Source organism: Symphalangus syndactylus, chromosome 22 (genome assembly GCF_028878055.3).
Source record: "Symphalangus syndactylus isolate Jambi chromosome 22, NHGRI_mSymSyn1-v2.1_pri, whole genome shotgun sequence".
Classification (NCBI taxonomy): Eukaryota; Metazoa; Chordata; class Mammalia; order Primates; family Hylobatidae; genus Symphalangus; species Symphalangus syndactylus.
In genome coordinates, this window is record NC_072444.2 from 57,691,106 (window position 1) to 57,712,428 (window position 21,323).

General features: G+C 41.1%; 1 protein-coding gene across 11 annotated transcripts in view; it reads right to left on the bottom strand.

The window, feature by feature from the left end:
• Nucleotides 1-21,323, bottom strand: part of NCKAP5 (NCK associated protein 5) — a 1,005,982-nt gene that overhangs the window by 200,944 nt on the left and 783,715 nt on the right. For all 11 annotated transcript variants that reach the window (XM_063630959.1, XM_055260746.2, XM_055260747.2 and 8 more), the window contains one exon: nt 7,329-7,397. In XM_063630959.1, coding sequence (XP_063487029.1) covers nt 7,329-7,397 — 69 coding nt within the window. The remainder of the gene's footprint in view (nt 1-7,328; nt 7,398-21,323) is intronic.

Consider the following 21,323-nt stretch of genomic DNA (forward strand, 5'->3'; position numbering starts at 1 on the left):
TCTCTCACTGAAACCATTCTAGTAACAGTGGTCACATAAAGTAGCTCTATCCATGATTTATCAGGAGACACGGACCAATATCCTAACTCTAACAGCCCACAGGAGGAAATATGTTATATCTCACAATCCAAGCAGTTGCCCTATAGGCTTAGAGATTCTATATCTAACACAGTTCCTTCTGGCATATACTTTGGAAAATTGTTTGCTCCTCTTGAAAACTGAACAAAGATATACGAATGCCTTATTTCTTTACCTACTGACATGAGGTTATATTACCCAGAAGGACTCACTGCTTCTTTGAAAAAGATCAGGCAAATTATAAACATGCTTTCCTCCATACTGTCTATAACGACACTGTCCAAGGTTTTGTTAACGCTTTTAACAGCTAACTTCCCTGATGCATAAATAGGACAGCTGCTTGGAGTTTGTGCCTGCAACCTTTGCTAGGCTCAAAAGATAATGCCTGGAATGCGTCCCTGCCCTCAACCTAGCGTTATGCCCTAAGCATTTGGGTTGCAAATAATCACACACCCATAGGCCCAGCTAGTGAGAACAAATCACTTCCAATGTCATCTGCCAGCTTTCCTCTCCAGAGAAAGGGCAGCAGCTGGGCTAGGCTGCAAGGGACTTGAATCACACTGGAAAAGCAAAGCCGGCAGTCCTTAAACCACGAGCTTGTAGTATAGCCTCCCTTAGGCTGTCGGTGGAGGGAGGCTGCTCCCCTTTGCTCCTAGGAGATGGAGCAGGGCTGCAGGTGAGACAGGAATGCCAAGGAGAGCACCTGAGTACATCTCATGTTTCCTTCTCAGTAAGAATTATCTCAGACAATCTAGCTCCTCTAACACATGGCTGATCTTCTACTCACACAAAACTTTGCTCTTCTTCCCTGAAAAACTTCCAGGGCTTGTGATTCCTCCATGCACTCTCCTGGAAGTGGGCGAGCAGAGGGAGGAAAAGCTGGGGCTGTGGAGTTGTCTATCATTTTATTGTAAAACAGTCCTTGAAGCTGAACAAGAAGCCACACTAAGCAGTTTATTCAGAGAGGGAGCCGATTCTCAGCCAAGGGCTGGGGTGGACGGTGGAGAAGCTTCAGGTTTATGGGTGTGTGGAGTGAGGATCTCCATGCTCTGTGCTTTGACAGTCCTCTGCTGGCTAGTGGGCTTGCTTTTATACCTTCGTGAGCTATTTCACCATGAAAAGCCACTGTCACGTCAACAAAGTAACTGAAAAATCTCATCAGAAAAAGTACGTGTTTTTGAAAATATGCTTTGGAGAGGTGTTCTATGCTTCTGAGCTTGGTTGATTGTACTGAGGCAGCTAGGAGAAAGCATGGAGAATATGGACTTGGGTTAAAACAGTGCCTATGTTAACTTCATACACTGACATGTGCAGGGGATGGGAGAGAAACCTGACTTTTCTCAGCCATAAAATAGGGGAGCTGCCTACCTCTAAAGTTGTGAAAAAGGCATGAGATGATAGACATAATCAGTGAAACCACCTAGGACAGGACTTGATATAAAGCAGTCACCCCTAAATATGAATCAAGCCAGTTGAACTTTGGAAAATATAATGCATGTTCAAGTAAGCAGTTAAGAAAAAAAAATTTTTTTTTTTTTTTTTTTTTTGAGACAGAGTCGCTTTGTCACCCAAGCTGGAGTGCAGTGGTGCGATCTCGGCTCACTGCAAGCTCCGCCTCCCGGGTTCACGCGATTCTCCTGCCTCAGCCTCCCGAGTAGCTGGGACTACAGGTGCCTGCCACCACGCCCGGCTTATTTATTTTTATTTTTTGCATTTTTAGTGGAGACGGGGTTTCACCATATTAGCTAGGATGGTCTCGATCTCCTGACCTCGTGATCCGCCCACCTCGGCCTCCCAAAGTGCTCGGATTACAGGCGTAAGCCGCTGCACCCCGCCAAAAAAAAGTTTTAAGAATGAGGGATTTTATTTGTAAAGGCATGAGGGGTGTGTATATGTGTGTGTATGTTTGTGTGTGTGTCCTCATAATACACATGCATAAATGTAAGTCAGTAAGCATCGATACTATTCATTCACTTTGTAAAGCAATCCTGTAAGATACAAACAAGAAAGAAACTTGAAGAAGGAAATACACAGCCCTGTACAACATTGGAAAAGGGTGAACAGTGAACCTTAGTCTTCCTAATCCAAAGCCCATAAAGTTCTCTTCTAATTCAAATCAGAGTATTTAAAGTGGGTCTACTATTTTTTTCAGCTGATTAATCTTTGGATTATCATTTGGGTTAGTGCATAATTAATGAGTGCTCATCTCTGAAGAGATAACTGAAGAAATTAGTCTAAATATGTATGTGGGATTTGGGGAAACACTAATTTGGAAATTAATTTCCTGCTGATACTCTCCATTCATTCATTTAGTCATTTAACAAATATGCATAAGGCACCTAGTGTGGGCCGGGAATCTGCTGGGTCCTGCAGAAATAATGAGGAAACAAATGCAGGGACTGCCTCCAGGGCAATAGAATCTGGGGCAAACAAGGAGTAGATCATCTGTAATTTCCAAGAAATGAGTATTTTGAACATATGAAAGTGACAAGTAGGATCGTCTTCCATTTCTATCAAGACCTTTTTTTTTTTTTTTTTTTTAAGATGGAGTCTTGCTCTGTCACCCAGGCTGGAGTGCAGTGGCGCAATCTCAGCTCACTGCAACCTCCACCTCCCGAGTTCAAGTGATTCTCCTGCTTCAGCCTCCCAAGTAGCTAGGCCTACAGGCTCCTGCCACCATGCCTGGCTAATTTTCTGTATTTTTATTAGAGACAAGGTTTCACTATGTTGGCTAGGCTGGTCTCGCACTCCTGACCTTGCGATCCACCTGCCTTGGCCTCCCAAAGTGCTGGGATTACAGGCGTGAGCCACCATGCCCAGCCAAAACCTTGATTTTAAAGATGACATACGGCCCAGCTGTGGGATATGCCTGAGAGTATCCTGGGAATGATTCTACAATCCAGGCTAGGCATGTAGCACGTGGATCAGAGAGACAGGTGAGAAATAATCTCAGCAACCTACTTCTACCCTTACTTAAAATTCTGTTTTTGTCTATTTCTGAACTACATCCAAAGGTCTAGTATTCAATGTCCTTGTGCTCTGAAGTGTAGAAGTTGGAAAATAACTCAACTCCACCGTCATCACTGCCTATTAGGGCCCAGCTCTGATTGGAGAGGAAGAAGCAGTTTCTCCAACTTTTTGTGCAGAAGCTCCTCCTGAAATGTTTGTGAAAATTGCCAATTTCCTGTCCCTGCAAACTGATTGGGAAGGTCTGAATGAGGTCTAAGGATATGCAATTTTAGCAACCACCACACATCCTTCTGATGCAAAGGGCTCCCAGGAACACACCTTGAGAAACACTGGGATATGGTTTATTTTATTTTAATTTAATTTAATTTAATTTAATTTAATTTTATTGCTTGTAGCTTTATATTATCTCAGACGTTGTTGTGGAATCAGAAGTAATTTAAAACTTCCACGTGGGTCTGTGCTCTTCTATTACTGCATCTAAACTTGGTGGAGGGAGCTTTTATCCTTCCACTGAAAATTTCTGAAAATGCTCTCTACAGCACAGCATTCAGATAACCTAATTGTGGTGGTTCTTAGCCCCAGGTGAATATTATAATTTCTTGTGGTGCTTTAAAAAAACAGAAAGCCCAGGCTCCACCCAAGAGCAGAGTCAGATGGGAATCTCTGAGATGTGACACAGCAAGCAGTATTTTTAAAGGTCCCCAGGTAAGTCCACCAAGCAGGTACAGAGGAGAAGCACTTGCTCTTCTGGATCTGAGACCTCACCTGCTGCAGCTCCTTCTGCTGAAGATACCCTTTCCAATTCTGCCCCCTCCTCTGCTCGCCTACCCGCTGCTCCTCCTGCCCGCTGGTGACTGCATTCTGTGTTTCCAAAGTCCTCAGTGCAGCTCATTTGCTCTGTGACTTTCTCTCACCTCCCTACTCTGACTGTCCATCCCTTGCACTTCTCCTGCCAGGCTGGGAGTGCTGTGAGCTCTCAGGGCCTGGGTGAGGCTGACATCCAGTAAACGTTTGCAGGATACAGCTGAATCCATTGAAGTGCAATGCAGTGGTTTTGGATGTTATTTTACTTATTTTACTTCTTTACATGGGAATAGTAGGTATGAAAGAAACTGTGGCCAAGGCAATACTGTGAATAAATAGCAAGTCATTGCTCGCCAGTAAGTGTCTGTCAAATAGCTAGACTAAGAAGCTTGATTCTAACATGCAAACCTCCAAACTCTAAGATTAATCCTTGTTTTTTCCTTTGTACCGCAAGGCAGGGAGATAAGATAGGGAGCAGTAGCGGTGAGGATGAAGTGTATGCCTGCACACCTGTTTGTATACAGGTGTGTGCACTTGTGAATGTGCATGCCTAGCAAGCCAGGGTATATGTGTGTGTGTGTGTATCTAGGAATGTGAGTCTGTTACCTTCTGAATAAAAGTGCTCTTCTATTGGAACACAGATTCTCAAGTGTTTCCCCCAAATCTTCAATATGTTCCTCATTTCCCAGAAAATAACCATCAGTGCAAAAAGGATTGAAGAACATTTTATTTATTTATTTGCCGTGGGGTTTCACTCTGTCACCCAGGCTGGAACACAGTGGCAGGATTATGGCTCACTGCAGCCTCGATCTCCTGGGCCCAAGCGATCCTACTACCTCAGCCTCCCAAGTAGCTGTGTCTACAGGTACGCGCTACTACATTCGCCTAGGTTTTACGATTTTATTTTTTTTATTTTGTAGAGACAGAGTCTCCCTGTGTTGCCCAGACTGGTCTTAAACTTCTGGGCTCAAGTAATCCTCCTGCCTCAGCCTCCCAAGGTGGTAGGATTATAGATATAAGCCACTGTGCCTGTCTGAAAAACATTTTAAATTTACATTTATCCACCTGTGTATGTTTGATGACACCCACTAGCAAGGAAAAAACTTACACGAGGCCTTACCTTGTTAGTTTGTTTAATTAGTATAAAAAACCTTGAAAAGAATTTCCAATTGGCATTATTACTACATTCAACTACCCCATTGAGAGTGTTCTCTTACAATGTGTGAAAATGGATTATCTACCCCCATGTAATTAGCTATAAAACAACCTGCATGTGTAATCAGGGGTCAGTATTCATGAATACAAAACATGTGTATTGCTTAGAGGCAGTTCTTTGTCGCGAATCACCTCTTTGGCAACAGTTAATTTTTGCAACTAAGAACAGAGGAATACTCCCTCTAAAAAGTCTGCCTTCAGTGGAAACTTTATATGAAATGATTTTGTGGATAACTTATATTTTTGTCCCACACATTCTGATGAAACGTATGGAATGCAGGCATGGGAAACACACAAAATACAGACTATGAGTTTCCATAAAGAAATGTGAGTGTTTTGATTGACGGGGAGGGTTGACCTACGGGAGAACTGGGACAAAGTGTCTGTGGTGTGAGTCACATAAATCTGACTTCTAAATACAGATAAAATCTCAGCAGAAATTTCCGTGCAGGAGGTTAAAGTGAAACTTTGCTAATCAGTGCATATGACCCAAAGGCACTGTATGTTCCTTTAAATATCCTTGGATCTATTTGGTCTTTCTTGCCCTAAACTTTGACTGGACCACGAGCTGGGGAGCAGTGAGGGCTGCTGAACTGGCCTCACTCGACTCTGAGCCATGTCAGAGTCAACTAACTTTAGCATTTAACTTTGGACATTGTCAAGATTATTCTGGTCTTTTAAGGTCCTGACAGGGCAGGGACTTGCAAATACCATTTTGCTTGAGTAACCATTGTATGTGTTTGGGAATATTAAACAATTAACATATCTAATATTAAACAAATAATTTTCTGGGGACATCTTGAGAGTTCTCCAACCACATATAAGTAACCAATACAAGGTGGTATGATGATGACAGTGTCTCAAACTATCAAGTGCGCCAGCATCATCTGGAGAGCTTGTTGACACATAGGTCGCTGAGCCCCACCCCAGAGTCTCTGATTCTGTAGGTCTGTTGTGGGTCCTGAGAATCTGCGTTCCTAATGAGGCCCCAGGGAAGGCTGACACTGCTGGTCCAGGGATCACATTTTTAAAACCACTGGTGCAGGGAGACTCCAAGGACTACTGGACCTCAGAGGAGAGAGACTGCTTCCAGTTTGAAGGGAACAAGACTTATATATGGCATTACTGCTGGGAGCTGAGCATGTGTTCCTTACAGATCACCCCATCGACCTCTGGGACAGTGCATCGGAGGAGAGGGGAATGGAGAGGGTAAGAAATATCAAGAGTTTGTTAGATTTCCCTCATGGATAGCAGGGAGAAAAAGACTGACAATATATTGGCAGTTCCTACTGGAAAGGTACTGGAACCAGACGAAATGCAGTTTTTCTTTTCTTTCCAAAATCTGCATCAGGTACATTGTAACAAATCTCAAACTGAATCACTCAGAACACAATAAGGTTTTAAGGTGCTGGACAGATGACTAAAGAAGTGATCTCATTTAAATAACAACTCCAATCACTGACAGGTCCTAGGTGAGAACTTGTCAGGGAATGAATGGCCAATCGTGGCAGGGAGAGACAGGAAGCATCGGTGATTGGTGTGAGCCCTGATGGTGTGAGGGGACAGCGGGGGAGGATGAGGGCTCTGAGCGCATGTCTGTTTTCCCCTCACCTCCCAGAAACTCTCAAATGCCCACTATCTTTGCCATCATCTCTTCATTATCATCACGTAATATTTATCCAGTTTACTCATGCGTATAGCCCCGTCTTCTTCCATTCTGCTCCAATTTTCTTCCTCACTTCTCTTTCTCTTCTTGGCTTGTTCTGAATCTACTGATTTTTTTTCCCTCTGGCTGCCAGCTGTGAACATCATCCCCACCCACTCTATCAAGGATTTGCTTTTTCAGAAATGGTATCCAATTGGAGATGCAGCATGCCCTGACATGGTTCTTCTCATTCACTGGAAGGGATCACACTTATTGCACAGAAAGAATTTATCATATAGTGAACTGTGGCCCAAGAATATGAAACAATAACCAAAAGGAATATAGAGATGCCTGGATAAGGAATTAGGGAGCGAGGGGGGCAGACACTCACACACACACACACACACACACACACGCATACACACACACACACGCATACACACACACACACACACCCCGCCACTTCCTTTTCAATGGCTACATGTTTACTACATTTCTTTGGCGGAGAAAATGCTGATGTTTTGTGGAGACTGGTAGCACACACACGTTTTGACATCAGATTAAGGGAATCCTGACTAGTCCAGCCTTGGATCAGGAGCCTCTCCATCCCCCTTACCTCATCAAGACATCGCTCATATTGTTCCCTTTGATTTTCATTCTCTAAAGCCAACGCTGAATTCTCTGCCTGCAGTAAGATACAAAAATAACACAAATAAATCAATGAAATGTTGTGTTATCTGACAACTTATTCCATACAGTTACTAAATATGTCTCCTCGGGATCCAAAACAATCTTTTAGAAGTAGCTTTGACAAGTTCACTCTGAGTACTATTATAAATATCGCAGGGATGACTTCCGTCTTACAAACTTGCTCACTAAAATACATGAGAACTTAAAGATATGCAAAACTTGATATTCTGAACAGGTAGAAAATCAAATCATGGCTTGATGTGAGAGTGTTCCATAAAAAGATTACAACGATTATTTCATTCTATGAAAATGTAAATGGGAGAAATGCCTTAATCCACTTCATTAAGGCCCACCACAGACTCACAGACTAATAATTTGTTTAGGCCACAGAAAAGAATTTCACATAAAGTCATGAAAGCATAATTCCAAATGCAAACTAAATATGTTTTCATTGTTAGTCAATGACTTATGAACATAAGATAATGAGAAATGTAAGACTTGAACTATACTTAAGCATCCCCTTCCCCACACTCTTGTGATATTACTGCTTTCTCGCTCCTTAGAGCCATGTGGGTATGTGGTTGAATATGGTTACTAGGTTGACATGTGGAATAGTAAGGGGAAAGAAAAGTAATCACTGGAAGCTTATTAGGTTTTAGAAGGAGCGTGAAATGATGGTAGGAAGCTGCCCTCCACCTCAGGTGACCTGGTTCCACTGTAGGTTCCTGTCTGAATCTTCAACTGTGCCAGTCAACCCTTCCCAGGGCTGTGACAATGACCACCCGCTCTAAGCCCCCAAGCAATCTTGGCTCTACCTGCCCTTTCTCTAAAATCCTCCTTGACATTTGGAAGTAGGGGTATAGTGATCTAAATCAGTATTTTCAAAATTATGGTATGATTTCTAGGTGGTACACAGATCAACATTTTAACTTCATAGTTTTTTCCCATCTGTTTTTCTAAACTTTTTATTTGGAAATAATTTCAAACTTAATGGATGAATGGATTATGGTATGTATACACAATGAAATACTATTTGGCCATAAAAAAGAATGAAATAATATCATTTGCAGCAACATGGACAGAACTAGAAGTCATGTTAAGTGAAATAATCTATACACACAAAGACAAATATTGCATGTTCTCACTCATGTATAGGAGCTAAAAATGTGGATGTCATAATGGTAGAGAATAAAATGATAGATACTAGAGGCTGGAATTTGGGGTAGGTGGGAGATGGGATGAAGAGACGTTAGTCAATGGGTACAGATATACAGTTAGATAAAATATATAGTTAAATAAAAGGTGTAAGTTCTATTTTTCGACAGCAGAGTAGGGTGACTATAGCTAACAACAACGTATTGAATATTTCAAAGTAGCTAGAAGAGAGAACACGAACTGTTACTAACACATAGAAATGATAGGCTGGGCTTGGTGGCTCACTTCTGTAATCCCAGCACTTTGGGAGGCAGAGGCAGGTGCATCACTAGAGGTCAGGAGTTCGAGACCAGCCTGGCCAACAGGGTGAAACCCCATCTCTACTAAAAATATAAAAATTAACCGGGCATGGTGGTGCACACCTGTAATCCCAGCTACTCGGGAGGCTGAGGTGAGAGAATAACTTGAATCTGGGAGGTGGAGGATGCAGTGAGTGGAGATTATACTACTGCACTCCAGCCTGGAAGATAAGAGTGAGTGAGACTCCATCTCAGAAAAAAAAAAAAAAGAGAGAAAAAAGAAATGATAAATACTCAAGCTGATGGATGCCTCAAATACTCTGACACAATCATTATACATTCTATACTTGTAACAAAATATCACATGTCCCATAAATACAGAAAATATTATGTATCAAAAAACAAAAAGGATAGCATAAAGAATCCCACAAACCCTTTCCTAAGATTCACAAATTATTAACGTTTTGCCACATCTGCCATGTCGATTCCTTTCCATTTCTTTTCTGCACCTGGAAAGTACGTTGTAGACATAATGCGTTTTATTCCTAAATACTTCCATATGTGTTTCCTCATAACAAAGTCATTGTCTTGTACAATCACCGTATAGTTGTTAATTTCAGGAAATACAGGAAATATAAATACAGTATCACAATGTGATCTACAGTTTTTCCAGTTTCACCAATTGTCCCAATAATGTCATTGATAGCAATTTTTTTCCAGTATACAATCCTACCTGTGATCATGTACTGCATTCAACTGTCATTGCCATTCATCAGGTACCCTCTGATCTGGAATAGCTTGTCTTTTATTTTATTTTATTTTTTTGAGATGGAGTGTTGCTCTTGTTGCCCAGGCTGGAGTGCAATGGCACGATCTTGGCTCACTGTGACCTCCACCTCTCAGGCTCAAGTGGTTCTCCTGCCTCAGCCTCCCAAGTAGCTGGTATTACAGGTGCCCGCTACCACACCTGGCTAATTTTTGTATTTTTAGTAGAGATGGGGTTTCACCATGTTGGCCAGGCTGGTCTTGAACTCCTGACCTCAGGTGATCTGCCTGCCTTGGCCTCCCAAAGTGCTGGGATTACAGATGTGTGCCACTGCACCCGGCCTGGAATAGTTTGTCTTTTTGTGTTTTTTATTTTGTTCTTCCTTCTTTTCCCCCTTATTTCCTCTCCTTCCTTGACTTTTTTTTTTTTCCTTTCTGAGTAGAGGCCAGTTATGTTGTTGAACATCCTTAATTTGGGCTTCTCTGGAGCTCCCTCATACATATTTGGTGGAAACAGTGCACAGGCGATGCTGGGCTCTTCTCAGTGCATCACAGCAGCCACGTGACATCCATGGGACCTGCTGCTGGACATGTTAACTTTCATCACTTGGTTAAGGTAGGGTCTACCAAATCTCCCCACTGTGAAATTAGATTTTCCTTTTGCAATTAATAAGTAATTTGTGGGGAGATACTTTGAGGCTATGAAAATATCCTATTGCTCATCAAACTTTCACCTACCTATTTTAGCAACCATCAATGATTTTTAACCAAATCATTGATTACCTTGGTTGCATATGGTGACTTCTAACTCCATTTTTCTATCTACATTTATGAGTTGACATTCTTCTGTAAGTGATTTTCCTATTTATTAGTATGAAAACATCGATTCTGATAATTTTGATGTTCAAATCACTCCAGCTTTGGGCAGGCGAGCCCCTTTAAGCTGGTGTCTGTATCCTTTTGACATGTACCCATCATTTCTTAAATACTTCCTTTTGCAGCAAAAAGAGATGTTCCAGGACCATCTTGCTTTTTCCTTGCCTCATCCCTGAAATCAGGCATTATCTCTAAGGAATTCTATTTCCCCTTACTTGGGGAATGATAATTGGGAACTAAGATCTGGGTGTTAGCCTGTATCCGTTGCTACTAAGGAGTCACTGCTTCTAGTCCCTTTCAGTGGAAGGATTTTTCCACACTCCTACATGTACAGGCTCAACACCCCCACCCCATCCCAAGCCCCACAGGATTCTTTTGTATCTTCTCCTTTTCATATTAGTATCTTCCTTTTTGTACAGTTAGCACTCAGGCTCTCAGCATTATTTTAACTCCTTTGTTCAATCTTACCATGTGTACAAAATTGGTACACTACCCAAACCGTGCTAGGAAAAGTTCAGATTTGTGTTTTTCTTTAGAACAAAAGAATAAAGCAAAAATACTGTGTTCCAAAGTTACTAAGTTGGTTCCCCCCCCCTCCCTTTTAGTGTGGTTATGTTATTCATTTGAAATTCAGTTCAGTTGATTTGTTTCTGATAGTATTCAAATTTAATTTCCTCTCTTCTTAATTACATTTTGTTTTTTAGAATACATAAAACATTAACAAGAATCCAAAAGTTAAAACTATATTAAAGGGTATATATTGAGTGCCGTTTCCCTCCCTCTCCTGCCTCGTTCCTGTATACCTCTTAAAGATTCTTTAATAGTGTCATTATCCCTTTTTTGACTTCCTTTGTTACTGTTAAAATCATGTCCTTTGACCGGATGTGGTGATTACGGGCTCACACCTGTAATCTCAGCACTTTGGAAGGACAAGGTAGGAGGATCCCTTGAGCCCAGGAGTTCGAGACCGGCCTGGGCGACATAGTGAGCTCTCCGTTTCTACTAAAAATAAAATAAAATAAAAATTAGCCAGGTGTGGTGGTGCATGCATAGAGTCCCAGCTACTAAGGAAGCTGAGTTGGGAGGATTGCTTGAGCTCCAGGAGGTCAAGGCTGTATGAGCTATGATTGCGCCACTGTACTCCAGCCTGGGTGACAAAACCGGACCCTGACTCAAACACACACACACACACACACACACACACACACACACACACACACGACACCCACCATGTCCTCTGACTCCCTCCTATTACATATCCAACAATCACCTTTCTTCCTCTCTTTTTTTCCTGCTATTTTATTAGTTGCATACTTTCTACTTTGCCAGGGCATATCATTTTCACACAGGCTTCTTCCACCTTTGCCCCCACCCTTGGTTTGGCCTCCTTAATGGATAATGGCTGGTTGGTCTTACGTTCTTTTGCTTCTGTAGCAAAAGAAGTTGCTTTGAAATTCCCTCTTTTCCTTTTCCCCTTCACAACCACATCTCCACACTGCACCTCCTCTTTCCCCTTTATCTCCTTCTTCCCCGGCAGGCTACCTCTCTGAGACAGCCACCTGGGTCTGATCACTTTCCAGCCTTGCCCAACAGCCCACTGGAAATGCCACATGTCCACCTGTGTGCAGTGCTGGCCTTGGGCTTTCTCATTTCCTCCGTGCCCTCTGCTTTCCATCTCCCTGGGCACACACGCTGGCAGCAGGAGTTACACGAATATCTGGTATTTATTTTTCTACTTACAGTTATTTGAAATTCAAGTGTTCTCTGTTATTGATAACGCAGAAGACATGGGTTATATGTGGTTTTATTTGTGTTTCCTGGTGATATGAATGTTTTCTTTGGCAGGTGCTTCAAAAGTTTCAAATGTAGGCTAGTTTGTTGCTTTAATCAACAATGAAACATAGGAGAAATGATTGAACCAGAATAGGCACAAAAATTGAAGAAAACTCCCGGGAAAAGTCCGTTTGAGAGTGACCTGCCATTTTGATCAAGGTCAGATCATTTAAACTTAGTCACAGGTCAAATTCCAGAACTCCTCAAACACTGTTTCTTCTTCAGGTTACAGTTTTGATCCTTGGCTTTGACCTTGTTGCTTTGGGGCTGAATCCCTGTTTTAACAAACCTGCGAACACCCCAGTCCCTCGGGGGGGATCCTGCCACATTCTTTCAGGTCTCATAATAGACAGACATCTGCCACACAGCACAATCCTTCCGTGCTCGGGCTGATAGTTTCTTTTGCCCTTTGTAAGTACCGTTATTGGTTATTCCCAGATTTGCTTCTCTTCATTCTTCACCAAACTAAACTGACTTTGCTGTTTCCTTCAGGGATTGCTTTTGGCCAGTCCCATGGAAGCTTTTCCATTTCCGCAGCTGAGATGGAACCCTTCAGTTCCTCCTCCAGCCCAAAAGGAAGAGCAGGCTCAGGTTCCAGTTCCATTCTGTTGCAGTCTTACTAGGCAATGTCATGTTGAGTAACTTTTAGCAAGTCACTTACCATGGCTGGGTTTACAATTTCTTAGTTAATAAACAAAGATATCCAACTTGCCAATCTACAAAGCGATTTCCAGTTCAAATATTTGGATACCATGAATCACGGAGGAAAATGCTAGAATTCCAATTCTACAAAGTCATGATTTCTTTGGAGAAATTTACCTTTTGTGGGGTCTGCTGATTTTAGTAAGCCAACAGTACAAAGGATAATGGGAAGAGATAAAGGAGAGAACTGCAAATACCACACACTGTTTTCACTTTAAATGTCTTGGAAAAAACGTGTACTGAAATAAAGCTGAAAATGGGAATTTATATGGGATGTCTATATCTCGCTCCTACCCACAATATCACGTTGCAATAACACTGCAATCGATCCATTCAGATAATTACCGTCATTATGCCGTTTACATTACTTGCCTCACGTTTACTGCTCTGACAATCTATTACCGCCAAGCAAATTAAATACCTAAAGGGTGCTGGTGAAAGCACAATAGTCACATTTATGGTTACTGTGTTCAGTTACAGAGACCAATTTAATTGATGTAATCCTACATATCCCATGGGACAAAAAAGATATTAACAATCATGCTGGTGAAGTTAAAATAATCTTGAACTGATGATTTTCTTTAATCCATTTGCATTTATTAGAGATTCAGGATTAACCTGCTACCAACTTAAGGCAACAGAGAAAAAAAAAACAGGGAAAAAAACCCTCTTAACTAAATGTGATTTAAAGAAACAGTGAATATTTATATAGCAGGAATAGGAAAGGATAATAAGCAGAGAGGGAAAGGAAAGAGAAAATGCAAGTGTCACTACTAAGAATTACAGACATCACAATACAGGTCTTTTTCTACTTTAAATAAGTATGTTATTAAAGTCAATATGCCCAGAGGATGCAATTAGAGCATTCTAGTAACTGTAACAGTGAATCTTTGCATTCAGCTTTGTCTTCTACAACAATCAAAAACTTTTGCTAGACTTAGCCCGTGACTTAGAAGATTTCCTACTCAGCGTGGTTTCCCCATGGCTCCAAATTATAGTGGTCTAAATATGTTCATGGTTTCATCTCTAAAAATCCATAAATGTCCTTATAAAATCAGAGAGCATCACAGAGCAAATCCATATTTATTTGGTTTACTGTGGAAAAGGGGTTTGACTTGATACGTAAAAGGAACTGTGTTTCTTAGAGGTCCTGCTCAGCGAATAGATAGGCTGGCCAGAGCTTACGAATGATTGAAAAATCTGATGCTTCTAAAGCCACTGTTCTACACTAATTCTGTTAAGTATGTGTTATGTTTACAATATTTGTATACTATAAATTTGTTTAATAGATCCTTTTCCACAGACCAAAGGTAGACTACTAGCTCTACACAAAAATCTGTCCTCTGCATAACATAACAGCTCTGCTGCAGGCTGTTCACCTCTTCTACTTTGTCTCCACTCACTTCCATGACCTTATATATCTGCTTCTCCACAGCACACACCATCTCAAGAGTGAGGCTCAGCTCCTAAAGCTCCCATGCTCCTTCCTGGGCTGTACCTTTGGTTTTTCTGCTCTAGCATGGAATACGCTTTACTCTCCCATTGGCCTTTCTAAATCCCACTCAGTTTTGGTGGTCTGGCTCAGATCTGGACTTAAAATACTTAAATGGGGACACATTTAAATTAAAAAAAAATTGGATGTATAAAAATGTAGCAAAATATTGCAAAGAATTCCCCCACACCATTCAAGAGACTCTCCAAAGGTTAACTTTTTTACCACATTTGCTTATCATTTAATACCTATCTATACCTGGAGACAACTTTTTAAAAACATTTGAGAGTAAGATGCAGACACAATGCAATGTCCCTTTACCTCTTAATACTTCAGCATGTACTTCCTAAAAATACATTTTCTATATAACCACTGTGTAGTTATCACATTCAGGAAATTAACATTGATGCAATAGCCTAATCTACTCTACAGGCCTTGTTCAAATTTTTCTAGTTGTCCCTCAGGTGTCCCTACCTAGTCCAGGATCCAATCCAGGTTCCTAGAGCCGCATTTAGTTATCATTTCTCTTTAGCGTCCTCTCATATGGAACAGTTCCTGAGGTGTTGTCTTTCATGATCTTGATACTTTTCAAAAGTATAGGCCAGTTATTTTGTAGACTGTCCTTCAATTTGAATTTGCTTGATGTTTCTTCATAGATTTAATATTTATGGTGAGAATATCATGGCAATGATATTGTGTCCTTCTTAGTGCACTGTATCAGGAGGCACATGATACCAATTTATCCCATTACTACAGGTGGAGTACCTCTAATCCGAAAATCTGAAATGCTCCAAAATCCAAAACTTTTTGAGAGCCAACATGAATAAAGAAATGTGCACTGGAGTCTTTTAGATTTTGGATTTTCAGATTAGGAATGCTGAACTGGGTAAATATATAATGCAAATATTTCAAAATCTGAAAAAATCAGAAAGGTGAAACACTTCTGGTCCTAAGCATTTTGGATAAAGGATACTCAATTTGTATGTTAAATTTGATCACCTGGTGAAGGTGGTATCTGTGACATTTCTCCACTATAAAATTATTTATTTCCTTTTATCAACAGTAAGTATCTCTTGGCAAGGTACTTCAAGATATGTAAATATCCAGAGTCTTTGAGATTGTAAATATGCAAATATCTACACTTTGGTTCACTCCTCTTAGTATCTATTGCTAATTTTTTTTGACTAAAACAATTGTGACTGTGGTGGTTGCCAAATAGCGACTTTTATTTTTATTTTATCTATCATCTATCTATCCGTCCATCCATCCATAGCAACTTTTATCTATCTGTCTATCTGTCCATCCATCCATCCATCCATCCATCCATCCATCCATCCATGTTGGTGCAAATGTAACTGTGGTTTTTGCCATTGCTTTTAAGGGCAAAAACTGCAATTATGTTTGCACCAATATAATATCTACCTTTTTACCTCTTAAACTTTGTCTCCACTCACTTCTATGACCTTATATATCTGCTTCTCCACAGCACACACCATCTCAAGAGTCAGGCTCATCTCCTAAAGCTCCCATGTTCCTTCCTGGGCTGTGCCTTTGGTTTTGCTGCTCTAGCATGGAATACACTTTACTCTCCCATTGGCCAAATAGCAACTATTGGCTCTGTCGCCCAGGCTGGAGTGCAGTGGTGTGATCATAGCTCACTGCATACTCAAACTCCTGGGTTCAAGTGATCCTCCTGCCTCAGCCTCTCGAGTAGCTGAGACTCCAGGCATGTGCCAACACACTCCACTGATTTTTAAAAACATTTTTGTAGAGATAAGGTATTGCTATGTTGTCCAGGCTGGTCTTGAGCTCCTGGCTTCAGGTGATCCTCCCACCTCAGCCTCCCAAAGCATAAATAGTGATTGAAATTCTACTAGTCTTCCTACATTTACTAGTTTGAACCTTATCATAAGTAGGGGCCACACATTTTAGCACTTTATTATAATGCCTCCAATTGAGATTAGTAGTTTCATGAGTATTGTTAGTCTTCTCCAGTTAGACTCTAAGCTCTTTGAGACAGGGATCATGCTTTGTATGCCTCTTTTCAAAGGAGTGAGATGTAAATTAGTGTATTTTAACTACAGCTATGGGTGGAAATGAAAACTCAGTTTGATATTTAGATTCACTTAGTATCAACAAGTTTGTTGGCATGGAATATGTACTTTTACCTATGTCATCGCAATGGTGGTCATACACACGTGGATATATACTGATGTATCTTTTAAAAATGTTATAGACAAATGAGAAATTAAACCAGTGATAACCAACTTTTACTCTTTGCAAACATCAATATAAATTTGATTTATTACTAGGGTATCTATATTTTTTCTTCTTTCTTTATTTTGAGACAGGGTCTCTGTCACTCAGGCTGGAGTGCAATGGTATGATCTCAGCTCCCTGCAACCTCCGCCTACTGGGTTCAAGCGATTTCTCCCACCTCAGCCTCCTGAGTAGCTAGGACTACAGGCACATGCCACCATACCCGGTTAATTTTTGTATTTTTTAGTAGAGATGGGATTTCACCATGTTGGTCAGACTGGTTTTGAACTCCTGACCTCAAGTGATCCGCCCACCTCAGCCTCCCAAAGTGCTGGGATTACAGGTGTGAGCCACCATGCCCAGCCTCTACACAAGTATTTTAAAAAACATACTTGTGAGCTCAAAAAGTGCAATCAATCATGTAGGCAGTCTGAATGTTTTGAGGTGGTATACAGCCCCAGCTATGCAGACAGGCCCTGGAGGATGAGATGCCTTGCAGAGAGAGATAGGCCAGGGGACACTGAGAAGCCAGACATGGGAGTGAAGGAGCCATCTTGGAAATGGATCCTTTCACCTCCTGCCACCACACAGATTGGAGATGAACTATCCAGCTGTATCCTCCCCAAATTTCTGACCCATACAGTTGTGAGAAAAATTAAATTGTTATTTTAAGTCTCAAAGTGTTGAGATAGTTGGTTATATAGCAATAAATAAGTGCAACAGTCATATTTAGGAAACGAGGTGGAGCATCAATTCTTTTATGTGTACATTCAATTATTGGTCCTTTGCTATACCTGCTGGATCTACGCTTGAGTAAATAAAGATGGATAAAATATAGAGGGGCCACCATAAAGAAAACAATAGTCTAATAGAAGAAACAAGTTAATTTCTCACATTGAAAACTACAATGCAATAGGATCAGAGCAAAAAAAAATCAAAAAACTTCAGACGAGGTAGGAAAGAGGTGACCCTTGAATCAGTCTACTCAACAGGCAATCAAAACAATGACAAAAATGCACGTTGGACTAAATAAAAATAACACAGCTTTGAACAAAATACCAAGAAAATGACACCTGAGTTGTATTCAAGAAGTAAATTATTCAACCAGGCTAGAATCCTGGATGTAAATATTGTCAAATTATTATGAAAGCAAATAATGTCAGACACTATCTAATACCCACTGCAGAGAAAATCTTGGGTTAAACAATGGCACAAAAAAAAAGAACAAACTGATCATATGCAAATGAAACAGGTAGAAATGAACAGGGTTGAGCGGTGTGGAGGAAAGAAGGTGGAAAGAAGATGTCCTCTAAAGGCAAAAAGAGAGAGAAAGAGAAGAAAACGACCAATTCACAGTAGTTAAAAAAGGTTGCCTCCCTGTGGCTTTCCCACGGCAAAAGCTGGTCTTTTCTAGAGTGACATCTTTCAAGCTTGCTGAAACCCCTTCAGTTCAGCAAAGGCAGGCCGGTCAGAATAAGATCAGAAAAGGTATTTCTCTAAAATACCAATTCAACTCATGGTTTGGCCCCATAGGTAAGAAAAGGTGCTTCTGTACTTTATTTTCTCTTTCAAATTTTTTCCAGCCAAAAATGTGCTGCTTTCCGATGGCCACCCTGTGTCAGAGTCCTGTGCCACTCTACTTAAATAACACACTTCGTGACTCTAGGCCATCCCAACAATTTCAGTCAGGGGGCTGAAGGGCTGTACCTGCAGGAGCTATGCTAGGGAGTATACAAAGATGGATAAAATATAGAGAGGCCACCATAAAGGAAAAAAAATAGTCTAATAGAAGAAACAAGGTAATTTCTCACAGTGAAAACTACAGGCTTCCAAGCAAAATACACAGGTCCCCAAAATGTTCCTAATTCCCCTGTAGTCTGTTCTGTTTTGAAAGCTGTTTAAAAACATCCTGAGGAAAAAGTCCCATGGGAGTGGCTAAGCATGTCAGCCAGGAGAGTGCATTTTCATCTGCCAGAATGATATAAAGTCTGAGCACAAGGAACACCAAGAACTGGAGCCGGATATTGAATCTCCTTCCCTCTATGATTATAATTCAAACTTACGGGGTTTCTGAATCACTCATCTTATCACACTTGGCTGCCATAGTGGCCATATGTGGAGCATAGCTGGCTAAAGGGTGTTGCCCACTGATTGTATTTGAGAGCTTGTACAGTATCCAGACCCAGGCAATGTCTAGGGCTGCTGGGCATCTTGGAGGCAAATGTTATTTATCATACTAGAAAGTGTCAATAAAGACATTAAGCTCTGACCAGCCACAAAGAAACAAACATGTGTGCCTATACATGTGTGAACGCATCCTCACAATGTCCTTATTCTTGGACTCAACCCATTAGGTTTAGGACCAGTGCAAGACACTAGGGATATAAACTACATTAAAATGAAGTCTTTGTTTAAAAAAGTTGAGGAGCTACGCCATTGAGAACATGTGAGGTAGAACCTGTCCACAGGTTCATTTTTGAAGAGTTGAATATAAAACACTTCATAATGAAACCTCTGTGTACTTCCAGAATTTAAATGTTTGGATGGTGCTTTAGGCCAGTGGTTGGAAACCTGAGTGTGCATTGGAATCACTTGGGGGGTTGTGGGATCACAGACTGTGGGGGAGCCACCCTCATGTTTGGATTCAGGGCAACCTACAGTAGGGTCCAAGAACTGACATCTCTAACAAGTTCCCAGGTGCTGCTGCTGGCCTGGGAACAGCACTTTGAGAGCCAGTGCTCAAGATGGATCAACTTCAGGGTGAAGGTGGGTGTCACCTCCTTCTTCCCCCATGCTGCCATTGCCTTGGAAGCGTTCAGAAGTCTCTTACTGCTTCTCTGGAACTGGGGGGTGGTAACCACACAATTTTATACTTTTCCTTCTCTTGTTTTGTTTATGAGTCTGCCTCTCTCTCCTACATCAGTGACTCTCATTGGGAGAAAACAGCCTAAGGGCATAGATCAGTGTGTCTCTCTGTGTGCATATGCACATGTGTGAGTAGAACAGAAAAAAAATGTGTGTGATCTGGAAAACCATTATTTGATGCTGCATTATATCTGGGAAGTAATAAACGGTAATGCTTTCATGATACAAACTGAGAAGTCAGCTCGATAATTTCCTTGCCCAGGGGGACATACAGAAAAAATCCATGCCTGGAGTGCGAAGGCAGGAGGAGTGGTAAAGCAGATCTATCTTCCTAGGAGGAGAGTAAGATAATCTGATGGGAAGTGACGGCATGCTTTTTAAATTTCCTTTTATTTGAAATGGATGTAAAAATAAATGTCTGTCACTGGTTTGGGTTGAATGAGATGATGAAGGCAGAATATAACAAACATGGAGCCTGGCCCTCTGTATGGTTTGGTGAATGGTAGTTTCCTTCAATCTTTTGTAAAACAGCTCCCATTTGCAATCTTGGCAGCTCACAGGCTTTAATGCGGGGGGTGGGGCAGTGTTAGCCAGGGCAGAAATTGTCCCTGCTGAGGGAGAGATTTTGGCCAAGAGAAATGTAACGTGGGTCCTCTGGATCGGACAGTTTAAACAGGCTCACATATAGATTAGCTTCAGGCCCTGACTCCTTTAATCCAGTCTTCCTCTCTCACCCTTTCTTCTTCTCTTTCTCACCTTCTTACTTCTGCTTCCAGGTGCCCATTTATCAACTCATTATTACATTTATCAACTCAATATTACATATTTGAGCTAAAGATATAATATGTATTTGCCAATTAGGAGAGAAGCTGAAAATTTAGGGACTCTAAAATTTCTTTGTAAAAACAACCTTTAAACCTTAAAACATATTCCATCCCCCATGACCTGATGTGCTTTCAGAGATCCAAATCTATGACTTTCAAGTTAGGGTGGACTAGAGTGAATTTTTTGGTTTTAGAAGCCTCACAGAGAAATTCCATAGAGCTAAAAAATAAAATAATCTGATCACTCTGTTGAGTAGAGAATATTTGTGGCATTAACCACCAGGTATTTTAGAAGTTGAACTATGGCTGGGAGCAATGGCTCACGCCTGTAATCCCAGCACTTTGGGAGGCCGAGGCAGGTGGATCACGAGGTCAGGAGATTGAGACCATCCTGGCTAACATGGTGAAACCCTGTCTCTACTAAAAATACAAAAAATTATCATGGTGGCGGGCACCTATAGTCCCAGCTACTTGGGAGGCTGAGGCAAGAGAATGGCGTGGACCTGGGAGGTGGAGCTTGCAGTGAGTGGAGATCGCGCCACTGCACTCCAGCCTGGGCGACAGAGCAAGACTCCGTCTCAAAAAAAAAAAAAAAAAGTTGAACTATATGAAACTCATTGATTGATTTGCAGAAAAGAATATCAATTAATATATTGACCTTATTACCTCATTTAATTGAAGGCCCCAAAACTCTGAGGTAGATAGGATCAGCTCCATTTTACAGATGAAGAAAATGAGAGACTATCAATATAAATCCTTTGTGTTGCAGAGATAGTTTATTTATATACACAGTCCTTATTCCTTACTAACTACTTAATACAGTACTTTGAGGAAAAAATACAAATGGCAAT